Genomic DNA, 13,291 nt, shown 5'->3' with positions numbered 1-13,291 from the left:
AAACCAAGTTGTGTTAAACCAAATTAGGTTGAACATATCTGTTTCAAATACGAGCCAGTATATATATACTTCTAACATCATTGTAATATTATCGTACTGTAACTTCTCAAATATTTGTGAATGTATATCAAAGATTTCAAGATTTTGTTTTAAGAAACCCCAAGAATAAATGGAACAGTCCAAATGTCATTCGGATGTGTTTGGATTTGATCGAATTGCCAGCTTCTTTTTAAACACGTCATTTAGCGGCAAGTCTCTTGATAGTTAACACGCGAAAGTTTGAAAAGTTTCTGAGTTTGATAGACAACAATGGGTTCCTGGTGTTTTGAACGGGTTGATGGGTCGCTCTACGTTATGATAGATGGAGAAGAACGTGGTGAGGTCAAGTCGTTGAAGATTGGCAAGAAGTTGACTACAATCAAGGTAAGAATAGAATAGAGACTATATACTATAGATGTAGAGCTAGTTTAAATTACACTCAGTTTTATTAACGTTTCAGCTACTGTGTAAGAATAGAATAGAATACCGTATTGTTTTATTTGATACCAATCATGGGTCACATTACATGACAAAATAATCACATCGATAAAGTAATTGTTAATGTATGTGATAATGATAATATTAGTTACACAAATAAGGCATGATTCATATTGGCAGAAAACAACTAGATTTTTAACAAGGCTTGATATGTTAAAATCAAATTTTGGATTCTTACTGTTTTATTAGAGGTTACTGTTTATAAAAACTCAATATATGAAATTCATATAAGAAGCAAAGAGTCAGACACATATGGTTCACCTTAGTCCAACTAATTGTACGTGAGCCATGATATTGTGATAATTTTTGTATAGGTCAATATCTTTCCTCCACAAATTAAAGGAGGGATTATGACCTATCACAAATATATCTCAGAATCACTTTTGATGTCAAATTATTTGGACTAGGTTCACCTTAATATGGCATAATAAAATAGTCACAAGCAACTGGGGGCAAAAAACATTTGTCAATAGATATAACTGTGACAGGGTTATATATCCAATGATTTAAGATTTTATTCAACATGATAAGGGGGGAACGGCTTTGTCAGTTTCTTGGTCTCCGGTTGGGAGGGGGATTTATCAGTTTTGTCATACTCAAGGTAAATATATGTACGAATATTTAGTTGTTCTAAATTTAAGTATCCCTGTTTCTCGTATTCTCAGGGTATCTCATATTCTTGTTTTTTGCCTTCAAGTTGTCAAATAATGTACTGTTTGTTATTTTCTAGACAGGAATGGTACAAAACTGCCACACTGAAAATTTCAAGTGATTTGAATGCATATTGACAAAACTATCTACTTTTTACTCAGTTTTCAAAAAAATCCTTATTTTTTTTCTGGTTGTGTTAGCAAATTTGCCATAAATTATTTATTATGCAATTAATTGTAATATTTCTTGATATATTTACTACAGAATATCTTTTTATAACACAATGGTAATTTTAATGTTGTTAATTCTACAGCTTATTTGTGATGAAAACTCAAATCTAAATCCACGGGAATATGTAAACTCTTGGTCCATTTCAGCAGGTGAGGGTGGTTATCAAATACAGTAACAAAATAATTAAATGGGATAATTTCAGAAACACATTTTATGACTCCATCTGAAAGGCAAGTGAATTTTCTACAAAATAACACCCAAATGCTGTTTATGAAATGGTTAATCTGTTACAACCGCTTTGGCCCACAAGAATATGAGAAAACAGAATGTTTAATTATGACAGTAGCTCTTTAGTTTTAAAAACAGTAGAATATGAGCATAATTTAGGTTGCCAAAACTTTATTGTGTCAATTCAGCTACTAATGATAAAAATGTGCCAGTTGCACAAATATATAATTAAATCTGGATCACCTTGCCTTATGTTAATTACTAAAGACAAAGTTCTTGAATTCACTTTTAAAATTTTTAAGGGACAGTTTGTTTTTTTTTGTTAAAAAGGGGTAAAATACAACCCTACTAGGGGTCTAATTATACAATAAACAAGGTTATGTCACTTACATCAAAGAGTGTTGATTAATGTAAAGACCCCCTGATGATCAGTTAAGATCCAATTAGGGTTTTTATGGCCACTTGTATATTGGCACTCTGTTGAGAGTGTGACTTTGTGGTCCCCTGAAGTTTGTAGAAGTGTTTTATGGCATGGTATTGACACCTCAATTAGTGACTAATTATGTTGTTTTAAGGAAGGATTTTTATACATTTTATTGCCCATTACTTCAATATGTATATGATAGCACATAAATATACAACATTTTAGGGCGCCACTTTATGGTAGCTTTCAAATATGTTTAACTGTATTAAATTAAAGACTGTGAATTTTTTAAAAAAATGACACCTAAATATTCACAGATTTGTTTCAACTTTCATGTCAAAAAAATGTTATGTCATTTCCCTAGCATTTGATAAAGTTTTACTTTAAAGTTTTCATTCATTATTTCCATGAGTTTGGCCATATATATGTTTGCATGCATTCATTTTATATAAAAGAAATTTTTAGAAAACTGATTCATTTTGAGTCATTTTGATGATATGTTTTTTTTCCTTTTACACAATGTGTTTTATAAATTTAAATTGTTGTCACAACATTATAAAGTAAGTTCATCAATCTTTTATGATTTTATTTTCTCCAAATTTCAACTTTTATTTATAAAGCTGAAAGGAAAGACATATTATAATTAATATAAACAGAAATTAATGAAATAAGATACAACAATCAGTGATAGAATGACTGACTTAGCAGATAATAATAAATTTTGTGGTCGGTATACCAAGCTACTATATAGATTTCTACAATTTTTTCATCGTTTTTTTTTTTGATAAAAATGTGTTGCAGATACATTCAAAGATATTCAACTTAGAACGCCTGCACATAGTGACTGCACAATATATGACAAGGGAGGGACAATTTATTCTGTCAGCAACATTTTCTGAGTTATTCCCCATTTTAATTTAAAAAAGATGATTAAATTTTTTGATAAAGTCGAATATCTAGATCACTATAAAAGTCTGATTTTTAACTGAGACTTAGAATACTAGCATATATATAGTGAAGTTATGCACTTCAGTGACAAGGGACATTACTCTTTCAGCAATATTTTCAGAGTTCTGTCCCTTTTTCATGATAAAGTCAAATGTCTTGAACACTGTCAAAGATATTCAACTAAGACTTTGAATACTAGCACATAGCGACAGTGTCACCGTGTGTACCTGTGTGACATTGTACATTTCCTTGCTGCAATATCTTTAGAATTACGCCCCTTTTAACTTGATTTTTAGTTTTAATTAGTTTTTCTCACCCCAGTTGCCATTACCATTGGTTAAAATTTTTGATAAAGTGAAATACTATAATCTGAGACTGTTCCTATCAGTGGAGGGACATTTTGGCCATGGAAGTTTTGGCATAGATGTTACGGCCAGGCAAATTTTCTTGAGAGGAAGTTTAATATGGCCAAAATAATTTGTGGTTCCAAAACATGCAAAGTATGGTCTGGAGATTATTCTAAAGATTTGTTAAAGTATAATTGAACAAAATAAAACCAACTCATTTTATTATTATTATTAATAATTTCTATTTTATAGGAATGGTCTGCGTCTGTCCGTCCGTCCTTCCGTCCGTAACAAAATCGTGTACGGTCCATATCTCCTAAACCCCTTGAAGGATTTTCATGAAACTTGGGTCAAATGATCACCTCATCAGGACGATGTGCAGAACCCATGAGTCAGCCTTGTCGGTTCAAGGTCAAGGTCACAACTCAAGGTCAAATGTTTGAGCCTGCCATTTTGTGTCCGCTCTATATCTCCTAAACCCCTTGAAGGAATTTTATAAAACTTGGGTCAAATGATCACCTCATCAAGACGATTTGCAGAACCCATGAGTCAGCCATGCCGGCTCAAGGTCAAGGTCACAACTCAAGGTCAAAGGTTTGAGCCTTCCATTTTGTGTCCGCTCTATATCTCTTAAACCCCATGAAAGAATTTTATAAAACTTGGGTCAAATGATCACCTCATCAAGACGATGTGCAGAACCCATGAGTCAGTCATGCCGGCTCAAGGTCAAGGTCATAACTTAGGGTCAAATGTTTGAGCCTTCCATTTTGTGTCCGCTCTATATCTCCTAAACCCCTTGAAGGATTTTCATCAAACTTGGGTCAAACAATCACCTCATCAAGTAGTGTGCCGAACTTATGCACCATTTACAACAAACGTAACACTGTTAATGATTTTTTGAAAAAAGGACATTCTTGTTTTTTGATGACATTTCCATTTAAATGATCCAATATTAACTTCTTCCTCAGATCACAATATTCACTGTTTCGAAATATTATTCCAGCCTATATTTTGCATGTTATGGAAATGAAGGTTAATTTTGGCCAAAAAATTATACCCCAAAAACTTGTCTAGCCAAAATATCCTAGGCCAAAACGTCCACTAGCCAAAACGTCCTACATTCGTTACAATCATTTAGCTTTGTGACAAATGTTGATCACTGTTAGACTGAAAATATTTATTTTGTGCACTAATGAACCATCCTTTTCATATTAATGGCAATGCATTTAAACAAGGGTTTGTAAAATCTTCAGATAATCTTGGCAAGTAAGCAAGAGTTATCCTTGGGTGTAGACCTGTTTGATGATGAAGGCTCAGAGGTTTGCAGAAGTATGACACCTTTGAAGAAGAGTAAAGTTGAGCCATTCTGTGTGTCTAGAACAAAGTTTGTGGAGCGTTGGAGTAAATACGGTAAATACTTTAAATCAAAAGTTTTACAGTTATAAAGCTTACACCCTAGTAAGTTATTATAAATAAGTAATGTTGATCCCTAGAATATTTCATAAGGATCTGGCTATTAACCCTAAACTATGCTAAATTTCTATAATGAACATGTCCATCTTTTAATTTGGACAGTACCATTAACTGTTAAATGGGGTGCTTAATGTAAGGATACTGACTGTATGGCAAATAGTGCAGATCTTTATTAGACTACAATCGTTACAGAGGAAGAATCATCCAGATCCAGCATGCTTAAGAGTTAAAAAGAACAGTTAGGTTGCTATACTCATACATACAAAGTGTGTCACTAATTTTTAGCTTGACCAGAGGCGGCACATTCAATTGTCCATATCACCCAGGTTGTCCCAAATCTTGTACGGACAATTGAAATTTGACCAGAATTTACTATATAACTGTCATACAGACAAGTAAAAACTAGCAAATGACAAAATGGACAAGCAAGTGAAAATCAGATTTTGCCGCCCCTGTTGACTATTCGAAGAATAGGGGAGCTATCCTACACACCCCGGCGTCGGCATGAGCATCACACAAATGTTAAAGTTCACGTACCACCCCAAATATTTTCAAAGTCCATTGAGATATAGCTTTCATATTTTGCATACTTGTTTACAATCATGATCACAGTCTGTGAAAAGGAGGAGGCAACTGTATCAAGCATTTAGACTGAATTATGGCCCCTTTTCGACTTGGAATAAATGTTAAAGTTTGCGTACCACCCCAAATGTTTTCAAAGTCTATTGAGATATTGCTTTCATATTTTGCATACTTGTTTGCCATCATGATCCCAGTACAGAATTTTACTTCAATGTTGTAATTCTTTTCGTAAATTAAATGGGAGTCCTGGTTTGTTTTTATCATGAAATAAAGTTCAGAATTGCCTTTTCTCTTTTCAGTGTCTAATTCGCCTGTGGACAATGATTCAGGGGAAGATCTGTCTAGTAGTGGAATAGAGTCAGAAGATGATAGAAGTATGTATCTAAATTATACTGTGTATATGTTGTAGGCCAAATTGGAATCTTGGCAGGTCTGGAATAGGTCTTGACCAATTTCAGATTTGCCTAGACCGTACTAGAATTCTAGTTTGACTAGATCAATTCCTGATCCGCCTGAGGCCAAACTGTAATCTTTTTTATGAACTTAAGAAATATTTGTAATAGAAGAAAATCAGTGTTCTTGCAAGTTTTTTAGCTCACCTGTCACGTAGTGACAGGGTGAGTTTTTGTGATCGCCCTTCGTCCGTCGTCGGTCCACAATTTCTTGTCTGCACGATAGTGGTTTCATTTATGATTTTATTTTAACCAAACTTGCACACAACTTGTATCACCATAAGATCTTGGTTCCTTTCTTGAACTGGCCAGATCCCATCATGGGTTCAAGAGTTATGGCCCCTGAAAGGGCCAAAATTAGCTATTTTGACCTTGTCTGCACAATAGCAACTTTATTTATGATTTGATTTTTACCAAACTTGCACACAACTTGTATCACTATAAGATCTTGATTTCTTTCTTGAACTGGCCAGATTCCTTTATGGTTTCCAGAGTTATGGCCCCTGAAAGGGCCAAAATTAGCTATTTTGACCTTGTCTGCACAATAGCAGCTTCATTTATGATTTGAATTTAATCAAACTTGTACACAACTTGTATCACCATAAGATCTTGGTTCCTTTCTTGAAATGGACAGATCCCATAATGGGTTTTAGAGTTATGGCCCCTGAAACAATAGCAACTCCATTTATGATTTGATTTCAACCAAACTTGCACACAACTTGTATCACCACAAGATCTTGATTCCTTTCTTGAACTGGCCAGATTCCTTCATGAGTTCCAGAGTTATGGCCCCTTAAAGGTCCAAAATTGGCTATTTTGGCTTTTGCAGCCATATAGAGACTTCATTTATGGTTTTATTTGATACAAACTTCCAAAATATCTTCAACAACAATAAATCTTGGATTCCATGACAAATCAGATCCAATCGTAGGTTCAGAGTTATCTTATATCTGATTACCTCCCCTGAGTGTAGTCAAAATGGATTTATATTAGTAAGTACTTATAGGACTTATTTGAAATTTCATTATTGTCATTAGTTGGACTGAGCCAATCAGGGTAGATAACTATGGACTGATTTTATATCAAATTACCTCCCTTTATTTCAAATTAAAATGGGTATATCTCCGTAACTAATGAAGATACTGATCTGAAATTTGATTTATGTCAACAGATTTATTTGGCAGATCCTTCTTTTGATCACTTATAATAATTTTCTTTTTAATTACTCCCCTTTTACGTTAATATAAATAGCTTATTTGCAGTAACTTTTTTAATATTGGCCGTAGGGAAAAACCGAGACCACTTTTTCATGGTACAACATGGATGGTACCTCCATTTTTTAGGTGTATTTTGATATATCTGTACCTTGTAAGATTTTTTTTTTCATTTTGGTTAAATTTCTTTCCTTTGTTGTTCCTGTCCTTTGGACTTAGATATTTTTTCTGAGGACCTTCTTGTCCTCAAGTGCAATGATAACAGGTGCGATTTAGGGCCATCATGGCCCTCTTGTTTAGCTCATCTTAGCACGGAGTGCTCAAAGGTGAGCTTTTGTGATCACCCATCGTCCGTCGTCAATTCGTCCTTCGTCAACAATTTGACTGTTAACACTCTAGAGGTCACATTTTTGGCCCAATCTCAATGAAACTTGGTCAGAATGTTACCCTCGATAAAATCTTGAATGAGTTTGATATTGAGTCATCTGGGGTCAAAAACTATGTCACCAGGTCAAATCAAAGGAAAAGTTTGTTAACACTCTAGCGGTCAAATTTTTGACCCAATCTCAATGAAACTTGGTCAGAATTTTACCCTTAATAAAATCATGGACAAGTTCAATATTGGGTCATCTGAGATCAAAACTAGGTCACCAGGTCAAATCAAAGGAAAAGCTTGTTAACACTGTAGAGGCCACATTTATGACTGTATCTTCATGAAATTTAGTCAGAATGTTAAACTTGATGATCTTTAGGTCCAGTTTGAATCTGGGCCATGTGGGGTCAAAAACTAGGTCACGGGGTCAAATCAGAGGAAAAGCTAGTTAACACTTAAGAGGCCACATTTATGACCATATCTTGATGAAACTTGGTCAGAATGTTAATCTTGATGATCTTTAGGTCAGTAGGACAGGTGAGTGATACAGGGCCTTCATAAAATATAAATTTTAATGGTATGGTCTGTTTTCTATCCATAAGGAAAGAATAAATTATATAAATTGCCCAAAAGAAACAAAAAAATACAAACTACATATCACCACTAAAACTTTAACAAGAAAATTTCAGTTTGGCCTAGGCAGATTCGGAAGTGTCACATGTTCTGCAGTTTGAATGGCAAAAATTGGACTTCAATTGAATCTAGCCAGAAGTTTGGTGCAGAGTGTCTAAAAAGTCAGCTTCTAATATTTGAAGAATGAGATTTGTAATAAAAACTGTTCTTATTACAGTTTTAAACCTACTTTAGTATTTCATTTAATAAAATTAAAGTTGAATAGAGACAAGTTTAATTGTTATTATTGTAACTTTTGTCCTAATTGAGAACAGTAAAAAGTTTCTTCTAAAATTTTAAATGAAGAAACCAATGTATTAATTCAATATTTAGAAATCCACTTTTGTGTTACTGGTTATATATAGTTCCACTCTTTTTTTTTCAGGATATAGCAGCTCTGGTCATCAGTCTAGCAGCACAGACTCTGATGGTGGTATGTACAAACTTTATGCAACACATTTAGTACATTTTGTACTAGCTTTCACTTTGAAAAAAAAAAAAAAACATACCAGTATTGTAATTCATACTAAAAATGGTATTAGGTATTTTGTGAAGAAAAGTAACCAAATTTTGAAAAAAAACAAAAAAACATAAAAATTTATTTAACTTAAAGGCCTGGCATAATATTTTCACGAGGGTGCAGCCCAAGTGAATTATTTCGAAGGACATGTAAAAACATCAGTTTATTTGCATCTATAAAATAAGGACAATTCTGTAATGATTGATAGTTCTTTGGCATAAAAAAACTAACAAAGTGGGATTTTTTTGTCTCAAGTTTTTTTAACTTTTTTAAGAGAAGGGTATACTTTGCATGGAATTAACGATATATTATTCATATTTCTTTTACCTATTTAATGGCATGGTTGATAATAATGTACACACTTCTACCAAAATTGTATATTAACAAATAGTCTGTAAATATCTTAAGATTTACATATGTTAAGTTGTATGTACTTACAGATTTGAGTGTATGGAATCTGTCTAAATTTTTCCTCGAAATCACAGGTTGAAATTAATTGCTTTGCTTATGTCATTATGATATGCAATGAAATAATGCATATGAGTTAACATTGTGTCAAATCATTGCCTTTGACATTTGTTTAAAAATATTTTAATGGCAAAAAGCAAAGTTTGGAATTAGAAAAGTTATAAAGTGTGTATCAGGTATCTTTGCATAAGAAAAATACTTTTCACTTGTTAGAAACTGAAAAATGAGTAAATTAAACACGAGAATGTATTTACATGTAAGATCAAAATGGTGTTAAGTCATGAACATCATTTCTTGTATTTTCACATGTGATAACACTACTTTTTAGGAATATGGCATCTTATGTTCACTCTGTGAAAGATACTTTTATCTTTCTCTGAAAAAAAAAAACAAAAGTCTTTTTATAATACTTTGAAAGTAGGAGGTGATGGGAGATTTGTATCTTATCGCAATCTATAGTTATGTGTTTTTTACTTTACAGTTTCAGTTATGGAATGTGCTAGTCGTTCAGAGAAGAAGGAAGAAAATGGTGTTGCAGGTAATTGATTATAATTGTCCTGTTGAAATATAAAGTGTATACTATTGAGGTACTTAGTAAGTTTTAAGCCTGACTATTCGAAGAATAAGGGAGCTGTCCTGCTAGTCCCAGTGTCGGTGTGAGCGTCACACAAATGTTAAAGTTTACGTACTGCCCCAAATATTTTCAAAGTCCGTTGAGATATTGCTTTCACATTTTGCATACTTGTTGACCATCATTACCCCAGTCTGTAAAAAGGAGGAGGCAACTCTATTTCATGGCACCTTTTTCATTGAATTTATTAAAATCACATTCTATTGAAGGATGAGCACTGCAGTATTTTAATCTTGCCAGAAAGTCTGATGTCTTCTTGTATTTATGAGTGGATGTCAAGTACATGTACTAGCTTCATTTTGGTTTAGATGAATTTACACATAATAACTGTGTATGATAAGTAGATAATAGTTATTGTACAGATTAAACTTCAGGTTTGGAACTGAATTTCTGCTTCATATTAGGTTTCAGTGCAGAAAGGCTCCAGCTTTTAACTATTTATGATTGAAACAATTTACCTCCAATATGTCTTAATGCAGACTTTAACTTTTCAGGACTTCAAGACAAGATATTGAGGGAGAGCTTCCTAGGTATTTTATTATATTTTAATAGTAATAGTTGTATTTAAATCCATGACAATGACAAAATATTGTTTGGTTTTCTGCTGAGGTAAATTAGGTTTTAGTTAACACTAATTTCCTTAGCTGAAACATGCTGAAAGCATTAATGTTATTTTAATCAACCACACAAATCTGCTTTCTTTTAGAAAATCTATTCTATGAATATATTTTTAATGGCCTTTTAGGGTCGAACCCACATAATGCTCATTGAACAGTGTAGATGCAGAGCTAGATTTAGCATCCAACTGCCTGTATAATTCATTCAATGGAAGATTATCTCGTCTTCCTTATGTTATTTACTTCATTTATTTTTCACAATTTATATAGATGTTATAATAAACTGTAAACTTGACTAGACTGAATGAGAACATATATTTGATCCTTAGTATTTGAGAAAACTGATCTCTGTCAAATCTGACACAGGCGTCATGTATTGATAAACTAGCCTGAGCTGTACAGATACTTGTTCTACTTGATATAAATTTTGTTTTACTTATTATTTGATTACATTTGATAAATTTATTTTTGCAGGTACATTTGATGTGCATGTTAACAATCTGACAGCACCACACCCATCCAGAGCTACAAGAATGCTACATCATGATCATGTAGGATCCCTCACAGAGTCATTCCAGGATCAGGACTGTGGGCAACTTGTTATACTGATTGGTATGTTGACGTCTGATCAAGTACAAACAGACAGTTTGGCAGAAGAAGACACAGCCACCGTTGAAGTTTTAGGGGGCAACCACACCCGTCAGGCCTTGCAGTCCTTGTTCCTGAAAGGGTTGTTGACAAGCCACACAGTCAAGGTAAACTTGTATAAGCCCTTGCCATTGACAGCAGCACTTGCCATCGGCTATCAGCACAATGCCTTACTACATGAAAGGAAAAGACCCCTGAACTTCATGGACAAAGTTCGTCTAATGAGGCAGTGCAGACCAGCAGTTCAGATGTCCAAAAGTCAACTGAATGAGTGGAAGGACATGTTGGTTACCGTCTTTCGTGCCAAGGTAATATTTCATTCTTTTTTTGCAATGTTATATAAATTTTCTATCTTTTTTTTTAAACTCATCTGAACCAAAGTCTTACGTTAGCCAATGGGATGATGCTGCATCCATCGTTTGTCATCCAGTGTTAACTTGCTGCAGAATTTTCAATTTAGTTGGATTGATACTCAGTTATGGGCAATTTCATGTTTTTTTCCAGATTGGAAATAAGTTGCTGTATAAACAAATATATATCCTTGTTTCATAAATTACATTTTATCATGATATTTTCAACTTCAATATGTTGTAAATATGTGCCTCAAAATGTATGCAACGTTTGAGTACATTTTACCATGCAGCAATTTTTAAATCTTCAAAATTGTACCTTTGTTCACATGTTTTTAGCTGGACTATACGAAGTTTATGGAGAGCTATCCACTCACCTCTGCATCGGTGTCGGCATTTTTTCCTTGTCCCCCCTTGGTTTAGGTTTTTTTTGAAACATTTTCCTCTTTTTTTTGCCCCCAAAGGGAGGCATTATTTTTTAAACAGTTTTTGGCGTGGGGTCGTCCGAATTTTTTCGTACCCGGGTTTCCATATCTTTGTCATCCAAATTAATGGATTTTAAAAATAACTTGGCATGAATGTGAAACACAGGTAAAAACAAACAAAAAGTAACTATGCATAAATGTGGGGACGAAAGACAAGGGTTCGTGCGCAAGACCCGGGTTCCCTGAATCTCAAAGGGGGGGGGGGGGGGGGGGGGGGGGGGGGGGGGGGGGGGGGGGGGGTCAACCCCCACAACTTTTAATCCTACATTTAGTGAAAAAAATCTTTCCTCCTTAAAAAAAATTTTTAATAAAAACAAGGAATTTTAAAATACTATGCAAACACCCAAAAAAACAACTTCCCCAAAACCCAATCCCTATTAAAACCTAAAACTCCTTAAAAATCGGCCAAAAACTTTAATTTAAAAACCCCCCGGGGGAACATCCAAAAAAAACACCCTTTTAAAAACCCACCCCTTTTAATTTCCTGAAAATTTCCCAACCTTTTAAATTGGACCTCACTTCCCCACTCAACACCCCAAAACTTCCCCCAAACCCAAAATTTCCCTGAATTAATTTCCCCCCTTTTTACTTAGAATTTTCCCTTTAAAAATTTTTATGCACTTTCACTTTTTGTCAGGGAATCCAAACGGACATGATTCAGACTAAGTGTTTTTGTTCCCAAAAAAACTTTCCCACATCCCTATTCAAAAGGGCCCCAAAAACGGTAAAAAAAAAAACTAATGAATTATTCCCCCCAAAATTTTAAATTAGAATTTTAGGTTAAGTTTTAAAAGCACCCCTTACCCTCCGTTTTACAAATGGATTTGATTCAGACTTTAAAAAAGTTTTTTAACATCACACTCACATCATATAAAAAACAAGGGCCATAAAATTTTTTCACTAAGCTTTCATGAATTACTCCCCAAATTTTTTCGCTTTGAAAAATTTTGGTTAAAGTTTTGATAACACTTTTAAATCTTTTTCGATTATTACAAATTTTTTTTTATAAACTCCCGTTTTTTTCATGTTAAATTTCGAAATGAAAATTTTATTTTTAAAAATTGGGAAAATGACATCAAACCACAAGATCGTAAACTTGAGGTTTCATAACCTTGGGCCCGTATTTTTTTAGATTATGCCCCCCTTTTTCTTTGAATTTACAGTTTTTTTTAAAACACTTTTTTATTTACCTTTCTAATTACTTTAAAATTTTGCAAATCTTTATTCTGGACAGCTCCAGTAAGTACAGGGTGGGAAGCCAAAGAAATTTTCCCAAAAAATTTTTAAAGGGGGTTTTTTTAAATTTCATTAAGTAAAAAGAAAGAAACACCATTGGTTTGAGCATTGTTGACTTGACATGTTCCGGTTCCTCTAGCAATTTAAAGTTCCCCTTTTTATTTTTTTTCCATCACTTGTAACCCCGGGTGGAAATTGGTCCCT

General features: G+C 33.7%; 1 protein-coding gene across 2 annotated transcripts; it reads left to right on the top strand.

Moving 5' to 3' along the window:
- The first annotated feature begins 287 nt into the window (after positions 1-287).
- Positions 288-11,734, top strand: LOC128559065 (uncharacterized). Of its 2 annotated transcripts, none has more exons than XM_053550088.1 (7): positions 288-423; positions 4,620-4,776; positions 5,721-5,795; positions 8,518-8,565; positions 9,602-9,658; positions 10,246-10,281; positions 10,843-11,734. In XM_053550088.1, the coding sequence occupies exons 1-7, from the start codon at positions 310-312 to the stop codon at positions 11,388-11,390; spliced, it is 1,035 nt and encodes a 344-aa protein (XP_053406063.1). In that variant the 5' UTR covers positions 288-309; the 3' UTR covers positions 11,391-11,734. The 2 variants fall into 2 exon arrangements, with proteins under 2 accessions (XP_053406063.1, XP_053406064.1); XM_053550089.1 differs by lacking the exon at positions 288-423 and adding an exon at positions 445-506 and having other exon boundaries at positions 10,843-11,731.
- Positions 11,735-13,291: the final 1,557 nt, after the last annotated feature.

Source organism: Mercenaria mercenaria, chromosome 8 (genome assembly GCF_021730395.1).
Source record: "Mercenaria mercenaria strain notata chromosome 8, MADL_Memer_1, whole genome shotgun sequence".
Lineage (NCBI taxonomy): Eukaryota > Metazoa > Mollusca > Bivalvia > Venerida > Veneridae > Mercenaria > Mercenaria mercenaria.
Note: the sequence above shows the minus strand (reverse complement) of the source record. Positions and strands in the feature narration are given on the sequence as shown.